This window comes from Pongo abelii, chromosome 19 (genome assembly GCF_028885655.2).
Source record: "Pongo abelii isolate AG06213 chromosome 19, NHGRI_mPonAbe1-v2.0_pri, whole genome shotgun sequence".
NCBI classification, from domain to species: domain Eukaryota; kingdom Metazoa; phylum Chordata; class Mammalia; order Primates; family Hominidae; genus Pongo; species Pongo abelii.
Genome location: NC_072004.2, coordinates 17973688 through 17999604, shown reverse-complemented (window position 1 = coordinate 17999604; position 25917 = coordinate 17973688). Strand labels below are relative to the sequence as shown.

Below are 25917 nucleotides of genomic sequence, written 5' to 3'. Positions count from 1 at the left end.
GAGCTGACCTGTTCAGCTCGTTTCCATGTCTGCTGCTAATATTTAAAAAAGCAAACAAAAAAACAGGCCAGGTACGGTGGCTTATGCTTGTAATCCCAGCATTTTGGAGGTTGAAGCGGGAGGACTGCCTGAGGCCAGGGTTTCGAGACCAGCAGGGGCAACATAGTCAGACCTCATCTCTACAAAAAATAGCCAGGTGTGGTGTATACCTATGGGCCCAGCTACTCAGGAGGCTGAGGTGGGAGGATGGCTTGAGTCTAGCAGGGCGAGGCTACAGTGAGCCATGATTACCCCTGGGATTACAAGCTGGTCTCAAACTCCTGGCTTCAAGCAGTCCTCCTAGCTCAGCCACCCTAAGTACTGGGATTACAGGCGTGAGCCACTGTGTGTAGCCAACATTTTTTTTTTTTTTTTGAAACGGAGTCTTGCTCTGTCACTCAGACTGGAGTACAGTGGCCCAATCTCTGTTCACTATAACCTCCACCTCCCTGGTTCAAGCAATCCTGCCTCAGCCTCTTGGGTAGCTGGGTTTGCAGGCATACGCCACCCCACTCGGCTGATTTTTGCATTTTTAGTAGAGACAGTTTCGCCACGTTGCCTGGGCTGGTCTCGAACTCCTGACCTCAAATGATCTGCCCGCCTCAGCCTCCCGAAGTGTTGGGATTACAGGTGTCAGCCACTTGTGCCCGGCCAACATTTGCGTTTTTAATGACACTTTTCTTTTGTAATCAGGATATATATACAATCTTAATTCCTTGAGAAAGCTAAGGCTTAGTGGAGAAAACCCAGGTGTGTTCCAAAGACAAACACCGGTGACTCAGGTGACCTGCACTGGGTCATCTCTGCACTGCTTGCCGAAATCCTGAGACGATGAGACCAATTAGTTCAGTGGGCTGCGGCCTCTGGCAGGCAGGGAGGCCACTGGAGCTCGCTTGCATGGGTTTCAGAAGGAACCTTCCAGGTTCAAACTGCAGGCCAGACCCTGACTCTATATTAGTGTTTTCCAGAAGGACAGAACCAATAGGCTGTATGTATATATAGAAAGAGAGTTAATTAGGGAGAAGTGGCTCACAGTATTACAAGGTGAAGTCCCAGAATAGGCCATCTACAAGCTGTGGAAAGAAGCCGGTAGCATAGCTGAGTCCAAGTCCAAAAGCCTCAAAACCAGAAAGCCCACAGTGCAGCCTTCAGTCTGTGGCAGAAGGCTCCAGGAAGCTGCTGGTGCAAGTCCCAGAGTCCAAAGGCCGAAGAACCTGGAGTCTGATGTCCAACAGCAGAGAAGAGGAAGCAAGCATCTGGCACAGGAAGAGGGAGAGGGCTGGAGAAGACTCAGCAAGGTGCTCATCCCCCTTCTTCCACCTATTGTTCTGGCCGTGCTGGCAGCTGATTGGATGGTACCCACCCACATTGAGGGTGGGTCTTCCTCTCTCAGTCCACCGAGTCATGTCACTCTCCTCTGGCAACACCCTTACAGACACCCAGAAAAAATACCAGCCATCTCGGCATCCCTTAATCCAGTGAAGTTGACACCTAACATTAACCACTGCACCACCACCACCTGCGTGTGAGCTGGTGGTCTAAGGTGGGGATGGGGTGCACAGATCTGTCCCTGGTAGGGACGGTCAACAGGTGAGTGGCAACACCCTGGTGAGCATATTGAGCTGGGGCCACCTGTGTTGCAGTCTAAGAAACCTGGAGATCCAGCTGAATGTGAACATCCCAGGTCTTCGGCCGGATTCTATAAGAGGCAGGTGGTGAATTCATCCCAAAGGGCAGTGGGTTCTCTGCCCAGTGTCTCAAAAGCCAGTGCCTCCAGGTGCGGGCCCCAGCGCTGTTGGGCACATTGAGCCTGGCTCTGGGGACTGGGGGAGCCGGATGTTGGTGACAGGGCTTATTTTTAATTCTGGACGCTCTAAGTATCTGGGGTGGGATCAGGCAGAGACTCCTCAACTGCTACAAGTTGTGTGGGGTGGTCTCGTTTCCTCTGCTGTTAAGTGCAAGCAGTCACCTGGGGAAGCATGTGCAGGACGTCAGCCAGGCTTCTTTGCCAAGATGGCAGGGAAGCCTCCAGTTACCCCATGGGCTCTCAGCATTGGTGTGGAGAGCAGGGAGGGGCTTTTTACAAAACTCTGATGGGGCTTGGGGGGACATGGCATCAGAGACTAGGTTTCAAGGCCAGGTTAGCTGCTTGGTAGAGGAAAGCACTTAACCCAACAGAGCTATGGTTCCTGCACAAAAAGGACAGGAGATGCTGTCTTGCCAGCAGCAGGAGGTTGAAACCACTGTAGGTGACAGCCTGGCCAGTGCCTAGTCTCAGCTAGATCCAGCAAGGGTGGGGGGGTCATTTTCTTCTCCTTGGTTTTGCATTGCACAAGCTGCAGATGTGGCTCAACACAGGGACTAAACACCCTTCCAGTCAATGTCGACGGGGTAGGATGAGCTGCATGCTGCTAACCTGAGTGGGCCATCGAGAGAGACTTAGAAATTCCAACAGGTTTGATTTGTGAAGCTTTAATTTGCAGTCGTGCCTGACTGTAAGCCTTCACTAGAGAGCCTCAATATGAACAAGGACACCCCATTACGTATGAGGCAACTGGGGCTCCAGGGATGAGGCCGCACACCCAGGGTGGCAGAGCAGGCCAGGAAGTGGGAGCTGAGCCTGGGTCTGCCTGATCTCAGATGCCTAGCCCAGTCCATGGTGCAGCCCAATCCTGCAGTTTGATTTTGAGACACACAGGAGTTGCCTGCAGAGATGTGAAAACCACAAAGGCATCTGATATCCAGAAACTATGAAGAACTCCTACAACTCAACAACAAAGACAAACAACGCAATTTAAAAATGGGGGAAGAGACCAGGTGTGATGGCTCCTGCCTGTTAATCCCAGCACTTTGGGAGGCCGAGGCTGGTGGGTCACCTGAGGTCACGAGTTTGAGACCAGCCTAGCCAACATGGTGAAACCCCGTCTCTACTAAAAATACAAAACAAATTAGCTGGGTGTGGAGGTGGATGCTGTAATTCCAGCTACTTGGGAGGCTGAGGCAGGAGAACTGCTTGAACCCAGGAGGCAGAGGTTGCAGTGAGCCAAGATCGCACAACTGCACTCCAGCCTGGGCACAAGAGTGAAACTCCATCTCAAAAAAAAATAAATAAATAAAAAATAAAAAATGAGTGAAGAACTTAAATCGACATTCTCCAAAGAATGTATACCAATGGCCAGTAAGCCTGTGGAAAGATGGTCAATGTCATTAATGACTAGGAAAATGCAAAACAAAACCACAATGACATGCCACTTCATACCCACTAGGATGACAAAACACTAGGATGGCTATAATACAAAAAAAGGAAAGGAACAAGTGTTCACAAGGATATGGAGAAGCAGTAACCTGGGTGCGCTGCTGGTGGGTGTAAAATGATGCATCCACTGTGGAAAATTTGGAGGTTCCTCAAAAAGTCAAAACATGGAGTTATGGTATAAAACTACAATTCCATTCCTAGGCATATTCCCAAAATAACTGAAAACTAGTCATCAGACACTCATACACCAATGTTCACAACAGTGCTATTCACAATAGCCAAAAAGTGGAAACAACCCAAATATCCATCAACTGACAAATGGTATATTCATACAGTGGACTATCAGCCATAAACATCGAGGACTGACATGCTACAATGTGGATGAGCCTGATAAACATCAGCCAAGTCAAAGAAACCAGACACAGGATGTCATGTACGGTAGGATTTCATTTTCTTTTTTTTTTTTGAGACAGAGTTTCACTCTTGTTGCCCAGGCTGGAGTACAATGGCCCGATCTCAGCTCACTGCAACCTCTGCTTCCTGAGTAGCTGGGATTACAGGCGCCTGCCACCACGCCCGGCTAATTTTTGTATTTTTTGTAGAGACGGGGTTTCATCATATTGGTCAGGCTGGTCTCGAACTCCTGACCTCAGGTGATCTGCCCACCTTGGCCTCCCAAAGTGCTACGATTACAGGCGTGAGCCACTGCGCCCAGCCTGGTATGATTCCAGTTAAACAAAATATCCAGAGTAGGTAAACCCACAGAGACAAAAAGTGGTTGGTGGTTCCCCAGAGCTGGGACAGGCAAAATCACACACACAGGGCCACAACCCACACCCACTGGGAGATGTTCCAGGAACAATCTCAGGAATCTGCATTTGTAAAAATCCTCCCCAATACCCCATCAGAACACAGAGCCACTGGTCTATGAGCCAGGAGCCCAAGACCTGAGAACAATCCTACTTTCTTCAACAACTAGCAACATGACTGGGCAACTCACACCCACCTCTGCTCATCTTCTAAACTGTAAATCAGAGTCCATATGGCTTGTATTATTCACAAGGTTTTTGTGAAGGCAAACGGGGAACATGGCCACCACTGGAAAAACTGGAAGATGGAAAGTTAGTGATCTGAATCTGAACCTTTCATTGGACAACTCCTCTGCTCTCAGGGACCATCTGTGGGGTGAGAAGAAATTGGGCTCCATGTGGAAAGGGAGGAAGGGCTGTCCACATGGGACACAAGGGACAGCCATGAAGGACAGAGGCTGACAAGACCTCCCAGGGTGAGCTCCTTCCAGCACTGGCTGGTACCCGTTGCTTCTGCAAATGTTCCCCAGACCCTCTGCACTCTCACAGGTCAGGGTAAAAAAAGGTTGGATTCTTTCATTTTAAAAAAAGTTTGCGAGACAGGGTCTTACTCTGTTACCCAGGCTGGAAGTGCAGTGGTGTGATCATGGCTTGCTGCAGCCTCAAACTCTTGGGTTCAAAGGATCCTCCCACTTCAGCCTCCTGAGCAGCTGGAACTAAAGACGTGTACAACTGTGCTTGGTTATATTTTTAAAAATAGAGACAAGGTCTAACTATGTTGCCCAGGCTGGTCTTGAACTCCTGACCTCAAGCAATCCTCCAGCCTTGGCCTCCCTAAGTGCTGGATTACAGGTGTGAGCCTCCACGCCCTGCCGGGGTTGGATTCTTTTTATTTTTTTAAATTTATAAATTTTTTTTGAGACTGAGTCTCACTCTGTCGCCCAGGCTGGAGTCCAGTGGCGCAATCTCAGCTCACTGTAATCTCCGCCTCCCGGGTTCAAGCAATTCTCCTACCTCAGCCTCCTGAGTAGCCGGGTCTACAGGCGCACACCGCCACACCTGGCTAATTTTTTGTATTTTAGTAGAGACAGGGTTTCACCGTGTTGCACTGGCTGGTCTCGAACTCCTGAGCTCAGGCAATCCACCCACCACAGCCTCCCAAAGTGCTGGGATTACAGGCATGAGCCGTTGCACCCGGCCTGGGTTCTTTATTAAAGCAATGAATTCTGGGTGTCCTGGCTTAACTAGATAAAGAGGGAATGAAGCTTCTTCTGAAGGATCAGTGTTACCACAGCCACTTCCTTGCATTACACCGTCCTTCTCAGGACGTCTATGAGAAGCCCTGGGCAGCCTAGACAGGGACTGCCCCATGAGTGCTGGTGGCTCACTTGGGGCTTTCTGGAGGTGAAGGAAGCAGCCCTGGGAGCTTCTTCCTTTGGCACACAGTGGGCTTCAGCTGGGACTGCACCAATCCTCTGCTAACAGCAACCATCCTTGGGGGGTCCGAGGGAGCAGCTGTGTGACTTTTCAGCAGTGGCTATGGTCACTCCTGAGGCCTGAGAAGAGGGCTACTGTCCAGCAGAGCTGGCCTGCTCCAGAGTGGTCTGGACCTTGTGCCCCTTAACACAACAAGGCCCGACTCCAAAGGCCAACACTGTCCTCCAAGTTTCCAGGACACTAAATGGCCACTTGGTCCTGGTTAACTCATTTCTAAACACAAAGGGGACAGGTCTGAGAAAGTGGCGTTCTCTACCCTACCCTGAGCTCATCTGTTCTGAGGACAAAAGGGACGGGTGTGTCCAGGCTGGTGGCAAAGGCTGCATTTCCGGGGTTTCTTTGCTGTGGACCCCATGTCTGAGGAACTGGCCCGGGGCCTTTTGCTTCTGGCTTCCGACCCCAGGGTTCTTCCTCTGTCTCCTGTCCAGGACAGGGCTCCAGAAGTCCCTGTCGGGAGAGTCAGGAGGGGTGAGGTTAGAACTGACATGCAGAAGTGGCAAGTCCTGAACATGGTGGCTCATGCCTGCAATCCCAGCACTTTAGGAAGCTGAGGGAGGAGAATTGCTCGAGCCCAGGAGTTCGAGATCAGCCTGGGCAACATGGTGAAACCTTGTCTTTAAAAAATGCAAAAATTAGCCAGGTGTGGTGTATGCCTGTGGTCACAGCTACTCGGGAGGATGCCTGAGCCTGGGAGGCTATAGTGAGCTGTGATCCCACCACTGCACTCCAGCCTGGGCAACAGAGCGAGACCCTGTCTCAAAAAAAAAAAAAAAAAAAAGGAGCAGCAGACGATAAGGCTGAACCAACTTTTTTTTTTTTTTTTTTTTTTGAGATGGAGTCTTCGCTCTGTCGCCCAGGCTGGAGTGCGGAGTGCAGTGGCGTGATCTCCACTCACTGCAAGCTCCACCTCCCGGGTTCACGCCATTCTCCTGCCTCAGCCTCCCAAGTAGCTGAGACTACAGGCACCCGCCACCACGCCCGGCTACTTTATTTTTTTGTATTTTTAGTAGAGACGGGGTTTCACCGTGTTAGCCAGGATGGTCTCGATCTCCTAACCTTGTGATCTGCCCGCCTTGGCCTCCCGAAGTGCTGGGATTACAGGCGTGAGCCATCATACCCAGCTTTTTTTGTTTTTTGAGATGGAGTCTGGCTCTGTCGCCCAGGCTGGAGTGCAGTGGTGCAATCTCGGCTCACTGCAAGCTCCGCCTCCTGGGTTCACGCCATTGTCCTGTCTCAGCCTCCAGAGAGTAGCTGGGACTACAGGGACCGACCATCATGCCCGGCTAATTGTTTGTATTTTTAGTAGAGACGGGGTTTCACCGTGTTAGCCAGGATGGTCTCGATCTTCTGACCTCGTGATCCACCTGCCTAGGCCTCCCAAAGTGCTGGGATTACAGGCGTGAGCCACCGCACCCAACCAGCTGAATCAATTTTTATACAGCCATGTACACCCCACCAGCCAGCCTCCCTTCACACTGTGTCCAACTCTGTAAGGTTGAGGTGCGATGTGCCTGCTGCCTTATGTTACCTGACACCTCTCCCTCAAGAATCCTAAGCTTTGGAGACATTGTCCCACACTCACTTGGTAAGTGGAGTTTCATGCCGGCCCTTTTTAAAGAGGCAGAAACCCAAGCAAGCTGGCCTGTGTGGTAGGGTGGGAAAGACAAGCAGCCTATGACCAGCAACCTGTGGCCCACCTCCATGCAGGAAAGTCCAGCTCTGGATCCCTTCCTGTCCCCTCAACAGGCCTTTCCAGACCAGCTGCTCATTTACCCAGGACAGTCAGTCAGCCAGCCTGGAGGTCAGATACCATATCCTTCCAAGTGGGGAGACAAGAGGCCAGACTGCATCTCACTTCAAATGTGGGTCTCTCACTGCAATGGCCATCTCTGGGCCCCATTAGCACTGGTAGCCAGTTCCAAGTCCCACAGTTTTTACCAAACCTCTGGGTTCTTTCTGTGCATGCCGGGCTGGTGACACATGTAAGAATCATAGTCTGAGACTAAACTCCTTTCTAAAACAGGAACCCTATGAATGTAGGCAGGGACCATCTTGTTGAGCAAACTTGAGGCAGAGAGGCTAAGTCATTTGTTCAAGGTTATACTGCTGAGCTTTGGAACCAGATTCGCTCAACTCCAAAGCTCCCACTAGGCCTTTGGGTCATTCTCAGCTACTTAAGCTCTGCTGTGCACTGGAGCAGGAGGAACCATTCAAAGTGCCTCCACGTACACCATTCAACTTGATGCAATGTCCAGGTGCCACTTCTCATGACACCCAGTTCCCGGACATTGGCTCAAGCTGTGTCACCCTGGGCAGGTTCCTAAATATCATCGGGGTTGGCATCTTCATCTGAAGAAGTGAGGCTGGGCCAGGCACAGTGGCTCACGCCTGTAATCCCAGCACTTTGAAAGGCCAAGGCAGGCGGATCACCTAAGGTCAGGAGCTCGAGACCAGCCTAACCAACAGGGTGAAACCCCCATCTCTACTAAAAATACAAAATTAGCTGTGCGTGGTGGTGCATGCCTGTAATCCCAGCTACCTGGGAGGCTGAGGCAGGAGAATCATTTGAACCTGGGAGGTGGAAGTTGCAGTGAGCCAAGATTGCACCATTGCACTCCAGTCTGGGCAACAAGAGCAAAACTCAGTCTCAAAAATAAATAAATAAATAAATAAATGAGGCTGATGCTTATGGTCTGCCAAGGGTCACAACAGCTGCAAGGGCACATGGCCATGGGACTGGGAAGGCCTATGTACTCGTCTTAGTGTCTGTTGCTATGGGACCCTGAGCAATGCCCACTTCATGTGTCTGGGTCTCACCTTTCTCACTTATAAGTAAAATTGTGATCATAATGCTTACCCGATGAGGATGGAAGATGCACAGGAAGTATACTTGGCATAGTGCTGCGCATAGGGCAAGTGACACCATTACTGGTAGCTGGTAGCTACCCTTTAATTTGGAATGAGGACTGTACAATTATCACCTTGCTGAAAGTGATCAAGTGAGGAAAAGTAGGTGCAAGGCAGCCCAGGTACCCCTCCCAATCCCACCATGACCCTGCCTTGCCTTCTTTCTGCTGTCCCCAATCTCTGAGGCAGACACCTGAAAACCGAAGCAGGGATTGCCATGCCCCTTCCTGCCTCACCTGGAGCAGTGTTCTCATCGACCCACTGGAAGAAGCCACACTGCTGCTCTCTCGGCTTGGCACATGTGTGGAACTGGCGCCCCTTGTTGGGTCCATCCTTCTGCACAGTCCGTGTGACGGAGGGCTGGCTGCAAAGGCAGGATGTGCCACTACCACTGCCATCACCAGGGTTGCCAAACCCACCTAGGTGGATCCCTGGGCCTGGTGGGCGTCCCAGGGAGGCGCCCAGGGGTCTATATGCCGAGGCAGGAGGCCCTCCTGCTCCCGGATTGGGGCTGTCTGCCCACAGGAAGAAGTTGCAGTTACCTCCATTGCACTTAAAGAATTGCCGGCCCTGGTTGGGGCCCTCCTTACGGACAGTGAGCAGCACAGCCTCCTGGCCACAGTTGCAGGTCACAGAATTGCTTTCACCAGTAGCTGTGGGTGGAGGGAGGGTCTGGGCCAGAGCCTTTGAGGGCGCAGTCTGTCTGCTGTCAGCAGGCTGGGGGTGCTGGCTGTTGTCCATCCTGTTCAGGGATTGGTTAGCCTGCAGGCGGCCAGAGGGCTGGCTAGCCCTGGGGGGGCCCCGTGAAAATCTCAGGTCCAGGATCTCCCTCAGGGTGTCGTCGCATCCGCCGATGCAGCAAACAAACTCCAGAGGCATGGTCGGGGGAAGGCTACCGCGCTTAAACTTTAACTTTAACCTAGTGAGGCCAGAAGATGAGAAAAAACATTAACAACCAGATGCCAGCTTCTCCTTAGTCCACTGAGGGCTACTTTAGCCCTAGGCCTCTCTCCACCATTCCTTATGCATCAGGAAGCCCACCCAAGTCCCCTGTGAGGCCCTCTATCAGCCCACCACAAGCCCCCACCAGTCATCACAGGAGTGGACAGTGAAAAACAGTGCAGATGAAATCTAAGATCCCAGTAATTCACTAAAATAAAAACACCTCTGAGAAGTTCCATGTCTCTATATCAGCAGTTCTCCAAGTGTGGTTCCAGGGTGCCTGAGCCCTTTCAAGGAGAGTGCAAAACTCTTTTATAGGCCAGGCGTGGTGGCTCAAACCTGTAATCCCAGCACTTTGGGAGGCCGGGGCAGGTGGATCAGGCTGGGAACAGGCATGAGCTACTGTGCCTGGCCAAATTATTGAATATTTTAAAATATGTTTCCACTTTAATTTCACATATGGTACATACTGATAAACCACCCACAACAAAAGCTCTCTGGGCTCCTCAATGATTTTTCAGTGTTAGGGGTCTGGTGACCAAGAGGTTTGAGAACCACTGTCCTGCACTAGGGCTGTGTGCTTTCTAGAGGAACTTAAATGATTTATTCATTTATTTCTTTTCTTTTTTTTTTTTTTGAGATGGAGTCTCGCTCTGTCGCCCAGGCTGGAGTGCAGTGGTGCAATCTTGGCTCACTGCAAGCTCTGCCTCCTGGGTTCATGCCATTCTCCTGCCTCAGCCTCCCGAGTAGCTGGGAATACAGGCGCCCGCCAGTACGCCTGGCTAATTTTTTGTATTTTTAGTAGAGACGGGGTTTCACCGCGTTAGCCAGGATGGTCTCGATCTCCTGACCTCGTGATCCACCCACCTCGGCCTCCCAAAGTGTTGGGATTACAGGCGTGAGCCACTGCGCCTGGCCATTTTTTGTATTTTTAGTAGAGACAGGGTTTCACCATGTTAGCCAGGATGGTCTCTATCTCCTGTCCTTGTGATCCGCCTGTCTCGGCCTCCCAAAATGCTGGGATTACAGGCCTGAACCACCGGGCTCGGCCTATTCATTTATTTCTAGAGACAGGGTCTGGCTCTGTCATTCCAGGCTGGATAGCAGTGGTGAAATCATGGCTCACTACAGCCTAGACCTCTGGGATCAAGCGATCCTCCTGCCTCAGCCTCCTGACCAGCTTGGCTTATAGGCATGTGTCACCACATCTGGCTAATTTAAAAAATTTTTTGGCCAGGTGCAGTGGCTCACACCTATAATCCCAGCACTTTGGGAGGCCAAGGTGGGTGGATCACTTGGGGCCAGGAGTTTGAGACCAGCCTGGCCAACATGGTGAAACCCTGTCTCTACTAAAAATACAAAAAGTGGTCAGGCATAGTGGTGCATGCCTGTAATCCCAGCTACTCAGGACGCTGAGGCAGAAGAATCACTTGAACCCAGAAGGCGGAGGTTGCAGTGAGTCAAGACCGCACCACTGCACTCCAGCCTGGGCAACCCAGCGAGACTGTCTTAAAAAAAAAAATTAAAAAAAAAAAAATTTTTTTTTTTTTTTAAAAGAGATGGGGTCTTGCTATGTAGCCCGAGCTTGGATGTTGTATTTAATATGTGAATAATTTCCTAAGCCTGGTGTAGCAATCATCTATCTGGAGAGGGCAGGGAAAGAGCTCTTCATGGTTCTTTGTCCATGGCCCACTCCAAACAGGGTCATACCTGCCAAAGCAGTGACAGCATGGAACACAACAGAACTGGACCAGCCCTGCTGACCTGACTGCTGCAGAACACAGCTACGCCCCTGCAGGGCCTGAGTGGAATCCCCTACACTCCTCTCTGGGTTCTGGCAGGAGCAAGGGAAAGATGGTGTACACACTCCAGAGGAGGCGCCTGACTCAAGCGCCCAGCTCACCTGTACACAGGGTGTGGCTGACAAACTGGACACACACTGCTGTCCCTGCTGGCCTCCAGCACCGAGTCCGGAAGCCACACAGCTGAGCGACACTCTGGGAAACCCATGCAGCTGAGGTAGAACCTGGGGACAAGGTGCCATGTCAGATGACAGGAGTGCAGGAGATGCTCTCAGGCTCTCAGCTGTTGGCCATCAGCTGAGGCAGCCTTTCCTCAGCTAACTGAGGACAACATTCCCTTTTCTGGATGACACTTAACTGGATACACAAGCACTCATATTGAACTGATTGGGAAAAATGAGCCTTCTCACATCCCAAAAGCACAAAGCAGCTATTGTTGACCCTGCTTTCTATTTAGAAAACCAACAACCAACCAAGCTGACGCCAGGGGCTCTGTGCTGTGCACTCACACATTCTTGCCTTTCTGCCTCGTGCCAAGTCTGGGCAGTGTCAGGGGTCCCCTCAGTTTGCATGTGAGTAAACGGTGGCTTGGTGTGGCCTGTATACCTGCCCAGAGACACGCATGCATGTGCGGATGGGAGCCAGGAATGGAAACCCATCTGTTTGTGACAGAGCCTCACCTGCAACATCTACACCCCACCCACTGCCCATCCATCCCATCCCCGTCTCTCCTGGCCAATGTTTTTCAACACCTTGCAGTCATGAAACGTTAGAGTTTGACTAGCCAATATGCATGTGATTTACAAATTCCTCATGAGTGTGCCTGGGTACACTATGAAAAAAAAAAAGCCCTGAACTCCAATCATTTAAATAAGAAATTTACAATCTCAGAAATGGAAATTATCAGATAAACCCTGGAGTGGCAAATCCCACAAGATAATCTCCTGACCTTCTGGAGTAACTCAGAGAAGCATTACAAAAGAATAACAGAAGAACAAAAGAATAACAAAAGAATAATAATAATTCTCCAATTCAGAGAATTGGAGAATTCAGAGCTAAAACAAAAGTAGTTATTCTCTCTCCTTATATTCCAATGAGTACTAATCCAATAACCTACTGATGGCAAGGAAAACCCATCAACAGCATTTGTTAAGTGCTGAAATATATGCCCAGTCATTGGGCTAAGCCTAGAGTGGCACTGGCTTCTGTCTGGGAGTGACGCGAGCCCTGACACCTGCTTCCAGGTCTGGCCCATAGACCTCTTGTTTCTGAGAGCCTGGGTGGCCTTCTCTTCACTTGGGCCAGCCAGGTTAATGATGGCTGGAGGTGAGGAGTTGAGAAACCTCCTTTCTTATTCAGCAGCAGGGAGTACAGCAGTCCCAGGTGGGCCAGGCAGGATGGAAAAAGGCGGTGAAAACCCGATTTCAAACTCTGCCTTTGCTGCCCACCACGGCTGCTTGACTCGGTGAAAACCCGGTTTCAAACTCTGCCTTTGCTGCCCACCACGGCTGCTTGACTCCAAGCAAGCACCTCAGCCCTCTAAGCTGCATAAAAATCCCTGCCTTGCAGGGTAGTTATGAGAATGGGATGAGGTAATGCTTACAGAGCACCACCCTGCATTACACCAGTGAGGGACGGCACCTGATGAATGATGGCCGCCACCCCTCCAACTCGTCTTTCCCTGTGAACTTCCTCCAGTGGCCAGCCACTGGCTCAAACAACCTGATGTGAGGCTAAATTGCCCACTCGGATCTACTACATTTAAAGCGAAAAGGGAGTTGAGATTTTCAGGCCCCATTTAGAACTAAAACTAGGAGAGAACAAAAGTAGTATCTGCTGAGTATCTACAACACATCAGGCAATGTGCTATATAGTCCTGACCGTTTTCACCAAATCCTCACCCTTAACACAGCCTTGTGAGTACTGACCTTATTTTATAAAAGAAGAAATTGGGGCTCAGAGCAGGTAAGTAACTTACTTCAGGCCACACCGCTTATATGTGGCATAAGTGGCATTTGAACCCAGACCCACCTACATCTGAAGCTCATGCCCCTCCATGTGTTACACATTGGGTATATGATGTCCTATCCACAGGGGACAAAAAAACCCCACTATCATTCAGTTCCTCACCTGCTCTGAATTCCCATAGTACTTTACACCTCAAAGGCCTGATCCCACCCTGCTACGCTTCTAGGCCAACACCTTGCCTGCAGGTTGGCAACAACAGGCCCGCCTTGAAAGATTCCATGGAGTGAAATGGCAGGGCCTTTCGAGCTGCGGCTCACACTGCAGGTGCTGGGGAGCAGAGGTGGGGGCAGAAGGCAGCACACTCACCCGCCATTCTTCTTGGTCTTAAGGACCATGTCCTTGTTGCACTGTGGGCACTTCCTGATGGGCTCTGGCATGGCTGGGTAGATCTCTTCTTGCTGGGCCAACTCTGTCCCATTCCCAAAGTACTGGGCCAAGGCCTCGTCCAATCTGAAGAAAAGGCAAAGACAGACACCCATCAGCCAGCAATTGCTGCAAAGGCACCTGCAACACTCTTACGTGCACACAACAGGTGTGACCTTGAGAACCAGCTGGTCAGTGAGCCCTAGGCCTCCTGCAGAGAACAGACGGCAGACAGAAGACTGAGCTCACCATGGGCCCTGGCGCCGAAACAACTCCTGGGAGGAGAGTCCAGATACAGGCAGATACTTCTGCTTGTCACCAGCCCACATTAAAAAGTAAAACTGGGCCAAACGCGGTGGCTCACGCCTGTAATCCCAGGCCCAGGCGGGCGGATCACCTGAGGTTGGAATTTCGAGACCAGCCTGACCAACATGGTGAAACCCCGTCTCTACTAAAAATACAAAATTAGCCAGGCGTGGTGGCGCATGCCTGTAATCCAAGCTACTCAGGAGGCTGAGGCAGGAGAATCGCTTGAACCCAGGAGGCAGAGGTTGCGGTGAGCCAAGATCACGCCATTGCACCCTAACTTGGGCAACAAGAGCGAAACTCCATCTCAAAAAAAAAAAAGAAAAAAAAAAAGTAAAACTGTACAGGGTCCATGTACAAACTCCAGGAGTGTCTGTATTAAGTTTAAACTAGCTCATGCCTGCCTTTTCACAACTGGCATGGGGTAGTCTGAAGAATAGGAAATAACAAACTGTTACTTTCTATTACAGTCTCACAACACACATCAGACACCAGATGTGTGGGAGTTTTCCCCACACACCAAGCAACTCTCCTGCCACACACCAGTTGGACATCTTCTAATTCAATTCAATTCTGACATTATGCACCTAGAGATGCATCTAATGGTTAAGGGCTCAGTCCCAGAAGACTGCTCCCCCAAATTCCCTCAGATGTCAGTCACAAATCCCAGGCTGTGACCTGTGCTTCTGACTGACTGGCTATAAATTGGGGTTCCTCAGACCCCCTCCTTGGTTTGATTCTCAATAGAGTGGCTCACAGAGCTCAGGGAAACACTTTACTTATGCTTACCCGTTAATTACAAAGGATCCAGGTGAATACCCAGATGGAAGCAATGCACAGGGCAAGGGATGTGGGGAAGGGGTAGCTTCCATGCCCTCTCCCAAACACCCACCCTCCAGGAATCTTTACCTGTTCAGCTATTTGGATGTGCCCCAAACCCAATTGTTTGGTTTGTTTTTGTTGTTGTTGAAGAAGTCTCACTCTGTTGCCCAAGCTGGACTGTAGTGGGGCAATCTCGGCTCATTGCAACCTCCACCTTCCGGGTTCAAGCAATTCTCCTGCCTCAGCCTCCCGAGTAGCTGGGACTACAGGTATGCACCACCATGCCTGGCTAATTTTTGTATTTTTTTTTTTTTTTTTAGCAGAGAAAAGGGTTTCACTGTGTTGGCCAGGCTGGTCTTGAACTCCTGACCTTGTGATCTGCCCGCCTCGGCCTCCCAAAGTGCTGGGATTACAGGCGTGAGTCACCGTGCCCGGCCCTTGTTTGGGGATTTTATGGAGGATTTATTACTTAGGCATGATTAACAAATCACTGGCCACATGTGATCAACTCAACCTCCAGCCCCTCTGCTCTTCCTGAGGTAGGGGTGGGACTCAAAGTCCCAACCTTCTAACCACAGGTTTGGTTCCCTGACAACCAGACCGATCCCGAGGCTACCCGGGAGCCCTCAGCCACTAGTCATCTCATTTGTATACAACAGACACAGCACTTAAAAAATTCCAAGGGTATCAGAAAATGAAGTCCAAATATATATATATCTTATTATAAATCATAATATCACAGGTAGAAAACACATCATTTTTAACAAAATACACACATGCTGCTTGCTAAATATCCACCTCTAAATGCTCCAGAAAACAAATGGATCACACTCCAGCACTTGGGTTTACTGATTTAAAAGACTTTGTTGCTTAACTCAAGATAATTAATTTGTCATGTAATGAAAGCAGAAAAAAAAAAAAAAAGATAATTAAAATCAAGAGAATGGTATTTCTAAAGCCAATAGTTCAGAATAACTAAAGGAGACTGTTCCGATTACTGTTTCTATACTGACAAAGCTCTATGAAGAGTTGTAAAAGAACCCAGAGAAGAAAGTCCAAAGAAAAGGGGTATGTGGAAAATCCCCAGGCCAGGAGGCCACTGGTGAGAATGAATCTGGCAGGGTTATAAACTCTGACTGGCCCAGATGCGGTGGCTCACGCCTGTAATCCCCACACTTTGGGAGGCTGAGGTGGGAAGATCTCTTGAGGCCAGAAGTTCAAGACCAGCCTGGCCAACACAGTGAGACCCTGTCTGTATTTCTTTTAAGGACTCACTTCTTTGCTTTAGCCACCGCTTCAATGAAAACCTGCTTGTATTTCTGCACTTGCTGCCTTAGAACCACAAATTTGTCCTTTTTGCCATCACAGATCAGCTTCAGATCAGCTTCCAGTTCAGCCCGGAGGTCAGGCTTAGACATTTCATAGCCCATGGAATCATAACCTGCAGGGAGAGAGTCGAGCTCAGTGAGGGCCCACCTGAGACCCTCAGGGACTTGGGTGACACCACCCACTACCCACTGCAAGCTCTGTCCTCCCTTACCTTCCACAAGTCCCATGCCCAGGTGCCCAGGGAGGAACCGCTTGTCTGGGGTGAGGCCCACGTACATCCGGGCTTTGATGGTCTCGATGTGCTCCGCATGAGTGGCATCCGTACCTGGAAGCCACTTGCTGGTTACTGAGGTAATACAGACAACAGCTCCACCCAGGTGGCGCATGGGCACCTTGCTCACCCTGGAACCCCTCCTTTGCCTGGACAGCCTATGCAGGTAAGATGCCTTCATTTCATTCCCATATAGCTCATTCAAGAAATCACAATGGCAACCTCAACTCTCTTGCTCCCTCACATCCCATTACTCAGGAAAGCTGTCAATTCCAGCTTCAAAGCTCTTTTTAAAAATTCTCTTCCCCATGTGTCCAAGCCATAGTTGCAGCTTGTGTCCCTATTTCTAGTCTCTTCCTCTACCCTAACCATTCTTTAAGCTGTGGCCAAAGGAACCTTTCACAATGTAGCTCTGCCATGAAGGAAATGCAAATTAAAACTGCAGTGAAGGCTGGGAGCAGTGGCTCATGCCTGTAATCCCAGCATTTTGGGAGGCCAAGGTGGGCGGATCACCTGAGGTCAGGAGTTCAAGACCAGCCTGGCCAACATGCTGAAACCGTCTCTATCAAAAATACAAAAATTAGCAGGGTGTGGCGGCATGCACCTGTAGTCCCAGCTGCTCAGGAGGCTGAGGCAGGAGAATCACTTGAACCCGGGAGACAGAGGCTGCAATGAGCCGAGATGGCACCATTGCACCCAGCCTGGGTGATGGAGTGAGATTCCGTCTTTAAAAAAAAAAAAAGGGCTGTAATCCCAGCAATTTGGGAGGCCGAGGCAGGCAGATCACGAGGTCAGGAGATCGAGACCATCCTGGCTAACACGGTGAAACCCCATCTCTACTAAAAATTTAAAAAAAAAAAAAAAAAAAAAAAATTAGCCGGGCGTGGTGGCGAGCGCCTGTAGTCCCAGCTACTCGGGAGGCTGAGGCAGAAGAATGGCGTGAACCTGGGAGGCGGAGCCTGCAGTGAGCGGAGATCGAGCCACTGCACTGCAGCCTGGGTGACAGAGCGAGACTCTACCTCAACAACAACAAAAAATAAAACAACCAAAAAAACCAGGGAAATAGCAGTTCAGACCTACTGGCAAAATCAAAAAGAGAGATAATACTAAGTGTTAATAAGGATGTGGATAAACTGGAATCCTAGGTGCCTTGCTGGTGGAAATGAAAAACGGTACAGCCACTTCAGAAAAGTTTGGTGGTTCCTAAAAATGTTAAATGTAGAGTTACCAAGTAAACCAGCAATCCCACTCCTAAGTCTACCCAAGAGAAATGAAAACACATATCCACACAAAACCTTGTACAAAACTGTTCACAGCAGGATTATTTATAATAGCCAAAGAGTAGAAACAACTCAAGTGTCCATCAACTGCAACCTCTGCCTTCCGGGTTCAAGTGATTCTCTTGCCTCAGACTCCCGAGTAGCTGGGATTACAGGCGCCTGCACCAAGCCCAGCTAATTTTTTCATTTTTAGTAGAGAACGTGTTTCACCATGTTGGCAAAGCTGGTCTCGAACTCCTGACCTCAAGTGATTCGCCCACCTTGGCCTCCCAAAGTGCTGGGATTACAGGTGTGAGCCACTGTGCCTGGCTCTTTATAGGAAATAACTAAAGTAGGCAAATCTGGCCAGGTGCAGTGGCTCACTCCTGTAATCCCAACACTTTGGGAGGTCGAGGTAGGAGGACAGTTTGAGGGTGCAAGTTCAAAACCAGACTAGGCAACATAGCAAGACCCTGTCCCTACATAAAACAAAAAAGTTTGGCTGGGCATGGTGGCTCAGGCCTGTAATCCCAGCACTTGGGAGGCCGAGGCGGGTGGATCATTTGAGGTCAGGAATTCGAGACCAGCTTGGCTAACAGTGAAACCCCATCTCTGCTAAAAATACAAAAATTAGCCAGTGATGCGCACCTGTAGTCCCAGCTACTCAGGAGGCTGAGGCAGCAGAATCTCTTGAACCCGGGAGGCGGAGGTTGCAGTGAGCTGAAATCGTGCCACTACACTCCAGCCTGGGTGACAGAGTGAGACTCTGTCTCAAACAAAACAAAACAAACCAAACAAACAAAAAACCCAACAAAAAAATCAGCTGGGTGTGACAACACATGCCTGTAGTCCCAACTACTTGGGAAGCTGAGGTGGAAGGATCCCTTGAAACCCAGGGTTCATGGCTGTGACCTAGCCTGGGTGACAGAGTAAGATGCTGTCTCTCCAAAACAAAATTTTTTAGGGGCCGGGCATGGTGGCTAATACCTGTAATCCTAACACTTTGGGAGGCCTAGGTGGGCGGATCATAAGGTCAGGAGTTCGAGACCAGCCAACCTGGCCAACATGGTGAAACCCTGTCTCTACTAAAAATAACAAAAATTAGCCGGGTGTGGTCGTGCGTGCCTGTAAGCCTAGCTACTGGGGAGGCTGAGGCAGGAGAATCGCTTGAACCCGGGTGGCGAAAGTTGCAGTGAGCAGAGATCGCGCCACTCCACTCCAGCCGCAGCAACAAGAGCAAAACTCCATCTCAAACAAACAAACAAAAAAACCCAAAAAAACTGACTGTGGTGACAGCTGCACAACTTTGTGAATATGCTAAAAAATGTACATTACACATTTGAAGGAGATGAACTGTATGGTATATAAATAAAGCTGTTAATAATATATATATATATATATATATTTTTTTTTTTTTAGACGGAGTCTCTCTCTGTCACCAAGGCTGAAGTGCAGTGGCACAATCTTGGCTCACTGCAACCTCCACCTCCCGGGTTCAAGCAATTCTCCTGCCTCAGCCTCTTAAGTAGCTAGGATTACAGGCGTCAGCCATAACACCTAGCAATTTTTTGTATTTTTAGTAGAGATGGGGTTTCACCATGTTGTCCAGGCTGGTCTTGAACTCCTGACCCCCTGCCTTGGCCTCCCAAAGTGCTGGGATTATAGGTGTGAGACACAATGCCCAGCCTGTTAATAATCTTTTAAAAATATTATTATTATTTTTTGTAAGTGTACCTCTATGTGGTTCCTTTACTTAGAAATCCTAGAAGACTCCCTGCTGACCATGTACCACTATCTAAGCCCCTCAACTGGGCAAGCCAAGGCCCTGCAAAGTCAGGCTTGGATCATATTTCCAGGCTCACCTTCTATGGCCACCACCCCCAATCCAGCTACAGCAGGCTTCTGCTTTCCTGCTCCTGTGCCCTTCCTCAGGCCTACCCTGCACTGGGCTGCCCTTCGCTGATCCAGAAGTCTTACTATGAGGTTTTGGTCCAGCTCAAATGCCAGTCCACCCATGACATTTTCTTCCCTGCCTACTCCCTGCAGAACTATTACATTGTATTCAATGTGTTGGTTTGGTTCTTCTGTTAGATTGAGAACTTAAAAAATGAGGTCTTATTCCTCTTTGTGTCCCTCTTAGTCCAAGCTCTCACTCTTGTGGGCCTCATACTTTTTTTTTTTTTTTTTTGAGACAGGGTCTTGCTGTTGCCCAGGCTGGAGTGCAGTGACCCAATCTCAGTGCACCTCAGTCTCTATCTCCCGGGCTCAAGTGATCCTCCCACCTCAGCCTCCCTACCTATAGGCATGCACCTAATTAATTTTTTTTTTTTTTTTTTTTTGAGATGGAGTCTCACTCTGTCACCCAGGCTGGAGTGCAGTGCTGTGATCCTGGCTCACTGCATCCTCTACCTCCTGGGTTCATGCGATTCTCCTGCCTCAGCCTCCCAAGTAGCTGGGATTACAGGTGCCCACCACCATGCCTGGCTAATTTTTGTATTTTTAGTAGAGACAGAGTTTCACCATGTTGGTCAGGCTGGTGGTCTTAAACTCCCTACCTCAGGTGATCCACCCAGCTCAGCCTCCTGAAGCGTTGGGATTACAGGCGTGAGCCACTGCACCCAGCAAGATGGGGTTTTACCGTGTTGCCCAAGCTGGTCTTGAATTCCTGGGCTCAAGTGATTCACCCATCTTGGCCTCCCAAAATGCTGGGATTACAGGTGTGAGCCACCACACCCAGCCCTCATACATTTTTATCAAATAAATCATGATGGGTGAACCTCTACTAATTTTACCTAAACCTGCAGGGTTTCTGGATGTCCTAGTGATGGTCAAGGACTTCACGTTGAAGCACTGCTTCCCTAGTCATAGGCCTAAGAAACTCCCTTTGTGGGTGAGGCAGCTGCTTATGTAACACATGCCCAGGGAGCTCTGCTTCCCCTCCACTGTGCTGCAGGTATTCCTGGACTAGGTTTGCCAGAGAAAGCCCTTGAGAGCCTTGACAAAAACGAATGGAGGAGACAGCAGATTAGTTACAAGGCCCTACCTGCAAACCTTGAGCCATGGGACTTATCGGCAGGGTCCTGGCACATACATGAGGCCAGCGTGAGTAGCCTGAGTGAGCAGTGTGGGTTCAGACCTGCAGAGACAGCTGCCACCCTCACCCAATGCTCCACATGGGAAGGAGGCTCAAGGCTCTATCTGACACTTCAAAATGAAGATAGATTTTATGATAACTGTCCCAAGTTTTAGTTGTTGGTTCCTCACATGCGTTCTTATTCAAAAGAACAACAAATCCTCATGTGGCCAATGGGTGCTCCCAGTTGGGCCCTCAAAGCCATGGGAAAAGTCTCTGTTACTATGTGGACAGCACAGTGCATGGTTTAAGAGCACTGACTGTGGAGTTATTCAGACCAGGTTTTAATAATATACACTTTGTGAACTTAGGTAAGTTCTTAACCTCTCTGAGCCTTATTTCAACTATAAAATGGGATAAAGATATAGCAGCTGCATTAGAGAATGGTTTGAAGACTAGAGGAAACCTGTACCTGGTACACGGTAAGCCTTAGCTCAAGAGATGTGAGTTACCCAGAGGAGCCACTGACCAATGCCATGCTTCTCCATGAGGGCAATGAGGTCGGCCTCGGTGAGCAGCTTGGGTGGGCTGGTCTCCCCGTCCACCATCTCCACGGTGCTGGGCTGAAAGCGGGATCCTTGCTCATAGACAGGGAGGATCTACAGGGAGCGGCAGGTGCAGCAGTCAGATGATTCCATCCTCACACTCAGGCAAAAAATAACCTCATTTCAAGGAACATGGTCCTGCTCCACTAGAGAACTCAGGGCTCACAACACAACTGTCCTCCCTCTCACTGGGGACCACTCTTTATTACCTTGTCACTCCAGTGATCATATGGATACACATCCAGATAGTTTCGGGCCAGAATCATGAGGCCGTGGGCCACAAAGCGTTCCTGAGCGATGTCGATCTCCACTGTGGTCTCCTGCCCCTGAGCATCCTGGGAGCAACAAGCCAGGAAATGGCGAACAATAAACTCGTACAGTCGCTGTTCATCTCCCTAGGAAGAAAAGAGGAGTTTGAAACTCCCCCTAGAATATCACCTCTCAAGGACAGGAGCATCGCTGGTAGCCTTAGCCTAATGTCCTGCACAGAAGAGGCCACACTGTTCCTCAGGCCCTGCACTAACATGGAGTGCCAGGCAAACAAGTCCCGAGGAGAGGATGGGTTTAGGTTGACACATCTCACAACTCAAATCTGGCAAAGATAAGCAAAGGAGTCATCTTCCCTTCCAGACTGGGAAGTGGTTCTGTGATGTAAACCCAATCTAAGCAGAAAACAAGATGAAAGCATAAGAAGTTAGCAAGAGACTCCTCAAATACAAGAGACAGAGCAACACTGCACCTGGTGGCCTTAGTTCAACTTCATGCACACGTTTAAGCAGTAATTTGTCAGGGTAATTTTCAATTAGGTAATCAATGATTTAGTGAGCCTCACTCTATCAAAAGCCCATGAGACATTTATACACATATCCAATAATTCCCCTTCTAAGGATTTCTTCAAAGGAAATAACTGGAGAACCACAAAAATATTTATGTCTATAAATGTTAACTATAGTATCAAAAACACACAAAAAACAGATTTGGCAAAATAAATTATAGCACATCGTTGCAATTGTTAAATATCATGCTTAATAGGCAATTTTTCCCCCTTATAATCTTTTGTATTTCTTAATTTGTCTAAAATGAACATGTGATTTTTTTTTTTTCCGAGACAGAGTCTCACTCTGTCGCCAGGCTGGAGTGCAGTGGTGCAATCTCGGCTTATTGCAACCTCCGTCTCCTGGGTTCAAGCGATTATCCTGCCTCAGCCTCCTGAGAGTTGGAACTACAGGCACACGCCACCACGTCCAACTAATTTTTGTATTTCTAGTAGAGACGGGGTTTCACCATGTTGGCCAAGATGGTCTCAATTTCCTGACCACGTGATCCACCCGCCTTGTCCTCCCAAAGTGTTGGGATTACAGGCGTAAGCCACCGTGTCCGGCCATATTTTTAAAATCAGAAAGAATATATGTTACTAAAAGAAGGAGGAGAAGAACAAAAGACTAAGATTTCCCCAGCTTTGTGAGAAGCCTACAGATGTAAACAAGCCTAATGGCTCCTGTGCCTGCAGAGCCTGCCCCTGGCTGAGGAAATGACTGAGACAGACAAGCAGAGCTGTGTGGGAAACTGCAGTGACAGGGGGTAGCACGACTGGGGTGGCAGCAAAGTTTCAGGAGGCAACCAAAACTGAGCCAGCCTTGGGAGGATAGATAGAATTCTCTAGTTCCAGGGACTGGGAAGGCCACAAGGCTCACAGTGGGGGTGGGGGTCTGCACAGGTGTTGCCTATGAAGGACTAGCAGGGAAGCAGCAGGAGGTGATGGAGAGTGGGACGTGGGGCTGGATTAAGACGGGGGCCCACCACGGGGAGGGATGAGGCAGTCTATCAAAGCCAGGCAGAGGATTGTGAAATGAGAGAGATCTCAAAATCACTTGTTTTTACAATCACAGCCCACAGAGTAAATTTAAACCTTACCACTGACCCCCAGCACTTCCCTATGGGTTCCAGCAGGCAGTACATTCAGGGAAACCAACCTGTAAGCTGTTGGTGTATTTGGTGGGGTGAATGGGAGGGTGAGCTTGGTCAGACTTGTTCCCATTGCGTGGGGTGGGACCACCCCGCTCTAGAATGCTCTGGGCAAAGGCCCCCCAGCGTGGATCGGGGGTCTGCTGTTCCACCAACACCGTCAGGTTTAAGTCTCTGGGAAAAATGTTTGTTTCTGTTCGGGGATAGCTGATGTACCTAAAACCAAGGCAAACAAACAGAAAAAGAAATTGCTAGGCTCTCTGATTGGTCTATAAACAACTGAAAGCACTCACTAACACCTGCGAACACTCATCTGATGTAGCCAACTCAACTGAAGGCAGCCTAGGTTACCTGATTCAGAAAAGTTCTGAGATGAGATGCACCCCCTCATGGGATGAAAAGCAGCTGGCTCTCCTGCTAGGACACTCAAAGAAGCCAAAAGGGGCAGCACAGCACAGGAAAAAGGCCAGCAGCCTCATAGCCTGGGGCTTGTCACTGGCCACTCTGAGGGTCAGTCTGACAGACCAGCCCTGATGCAGCACGAGCCTCACTGACCCTGACAAGTTCCACCAGCGTGTGCTTCAAGACTTTTCTTAGAGTATACAAAGAACAATGCTGTCCAATAAAACTGTAATGTGGACTCTATTTGTTTTTTCTTTTTTATTTTTGAGATAGTTTTGCTGTGGCGCCCAGGCTGGAGTGTAGCAGCACGATCTTGGCTCACCGTCTCCCAAGCTAAAGTGATCCTCCTGCCTCAGCCTCCTGAATAGCTGGGACTACAAGTGTGTGGCACCATGCCTGGCTAATTTTTTTTTTTTTTGTATTTTTTTTGTAGAGACAGGGTTTTGCCATGTTGCTCAGGTTGGTCTTGAACTCCTGAGCTCAAGTGATCCTCCTGCCTAGGCCTCCCAAAGTGCTCGGATTTCAGGTGTGACCCAACATACCCAGTCTCTATTTGTAATTTTTGTTCCCCCCCCAGAGATGGAGTCTTGCTGTGTCACCCAGGCTGGAGTACAGTGGCGTGATCTCAGCTCACTGCAACCTCTGCCTCCCCGGTTCAAGCAATTCTCCTGCCTCAGCCTCCTAAGTAGCTGGGATTACAGGCACCTGCCACCACACCTGGCTAATTTTTGTATTTTTAGTAGAGATGGGGTTTCACCATGTTGGCCAGGATGGTCTTGATCTCTTGACCTCGTGATCTGCCCGCCTCGGCCTCCCAAAGTGATGGGATTACAGGCGTGAGCCATGGCGCCCAGCCCATAAACTCTGTTTCTCAAATATTTCATCCTGATAAAGACGGTTCAAATTCTACTCCGAAATCCAAAATACTTACCCTTGAGTGTAGAGCTTCTCAGCAATCCTCATGGTTTCTTTAGCATTTATTCTCAACTTTCGAGAAGCCAGCTTCTCAAGCTCCTGTGAAATGGGTCAACAGGCATGTTAGGTGTACTGCATGGGTCAGGCAGCACAACTCAAATACACAACTCATCTTCAGTCAAATCTGGCCCGTGTCACTCACTCCAGGTGCTTCTGTCAAACAGAGCTGAAAAGGCTGCCCAACAACGATTTCTGGGCCTGCCAAGCAGTCAGATCCTAGCCTAGTGGTTCTCAGACTTTAATGTGTGCAGGACTCAACTGGGAAGCCAGCAGATTCGGGGCCCTGACCACTGGGGAAGCTGCTGTGTTGCGCAGGCTGATCTTGAACTCCTGGCCTCAAGCAATCCTCCCGCCTTGGCCTCCCAAAATGCTAGGATCACAAGCGTGAGCTACCATATCCAGCCCAAACTCCAAATTTTTTTTTTTTTTGAGACGGAGTCTCGCCCTGTCACCTAGGCTGGAGTGCAGTAGCATGATCTCGGCCCACTGCAACCTCCACTTCCTGGGTTCAAGTGATTCTCCTGCTTCAGCCTCCCAAGTAGCTGAGATTACAGCACCACCATGCTTGGCAAATTTTTGTATTTTTAGCAGAGATGGGGTTTTGCCATGTTGGCCTGGCTGGTCTTGAACACCTGACCTCAGGTGATCTGCCCGCCTCGGCCCAAAGTGCTGGGATCACAGAAGTGAGCCACCACGTCTGGCCAAAACTCTGCATTTTTAAAATTTTTTTATTTTCGAGACGGAGTCTCGCTCTTGTTGCCCAGACTGCAGTGCAGTGGCACGATCTCGGCTCACTGCAACCTCCGCCTCCCGGGTTCATGCGATTCTCCTGCCTCAGCCTCCTGAGTAGCTGGGACTACAGGTGCTCACCATGGCTGGCTAATTCTTGTGTTTTCAGTAGAGACGGGGTTTTGTCATGTTGGCCAGGCTGGTCTCAAATTCCTGACCTCAGGTGATCTGCCTGCCTCGGCCTCCCAAAGTAATGTGATTACAGGCGTGAGCCACCGCATCTGGCCCAGAAATCCACATTTTTTTTTTCACATGGAGTATCGCTCTGTCATCCAGGCTGGAGTGCAGTGGCACGATCTCGGCTCACTGTAAGCTCTGCCTCCTGGGTTCATGCCAATTCTCCTGCCTCAGCCTCCCGAGTAGCTGGGACTACAGGCACCTGCCACCACACCTGGCTGATTTCTTCTATTTTTAGTAGAGACGGGGTTTCACCATGTTAGCCAGGATGGTCTCGATCTCCTACCTCGTGATTTGCCCC

At 49.6% G+C, this 25917-nt stretch overlaps 1 protein-coding gene across 12 annotated transcripts in view; it reads right to left on the bottom strand.

Annotated features, from left to right (window-relative positions):
* Positions 1 to 3598: 3598 nt before the first annotated feature.
* The window catches only part of TOP3A (DNA topoisomerase III alpha), a 39808-nt gene continuing 17489 nt past the window's right edge, over positions 3599 to 25917 (bottom strand). For 5 of the 12 annotated variants that reach the window (XM_054535217.2, XM_054535220.2, XM_054535221.2 and 2 more), the window contains 9 exons: positions 24607 to 24689; positions 23282 to 23489; positions 21518 to 21703; positions 21233 to 21362; positions 16312 to 16425; positions 16047 to 16212; positions 13587 to 13730; positions 11354 to 11476; positions 8531 to 9427 (listed from right to left, as the gene is read on the bottom strand). In XM_054535217.2, the coding sequence (XP_054391192.2) occupies positions 8551 to 9427; positions 11354 to 11476; positions 13587 to 13730; positions 16047 to 16212; positions 16312 to 16425; positions 21233 to 21362; positions 21518 to 21703; positions 23282 to 23489; positions 24607 to 24689 (2031 nt within the window). In that variant the 3' untranslated portion in view covers positions 8531 to 8550. 12 annotated transcript variants of the gene reach the window in all.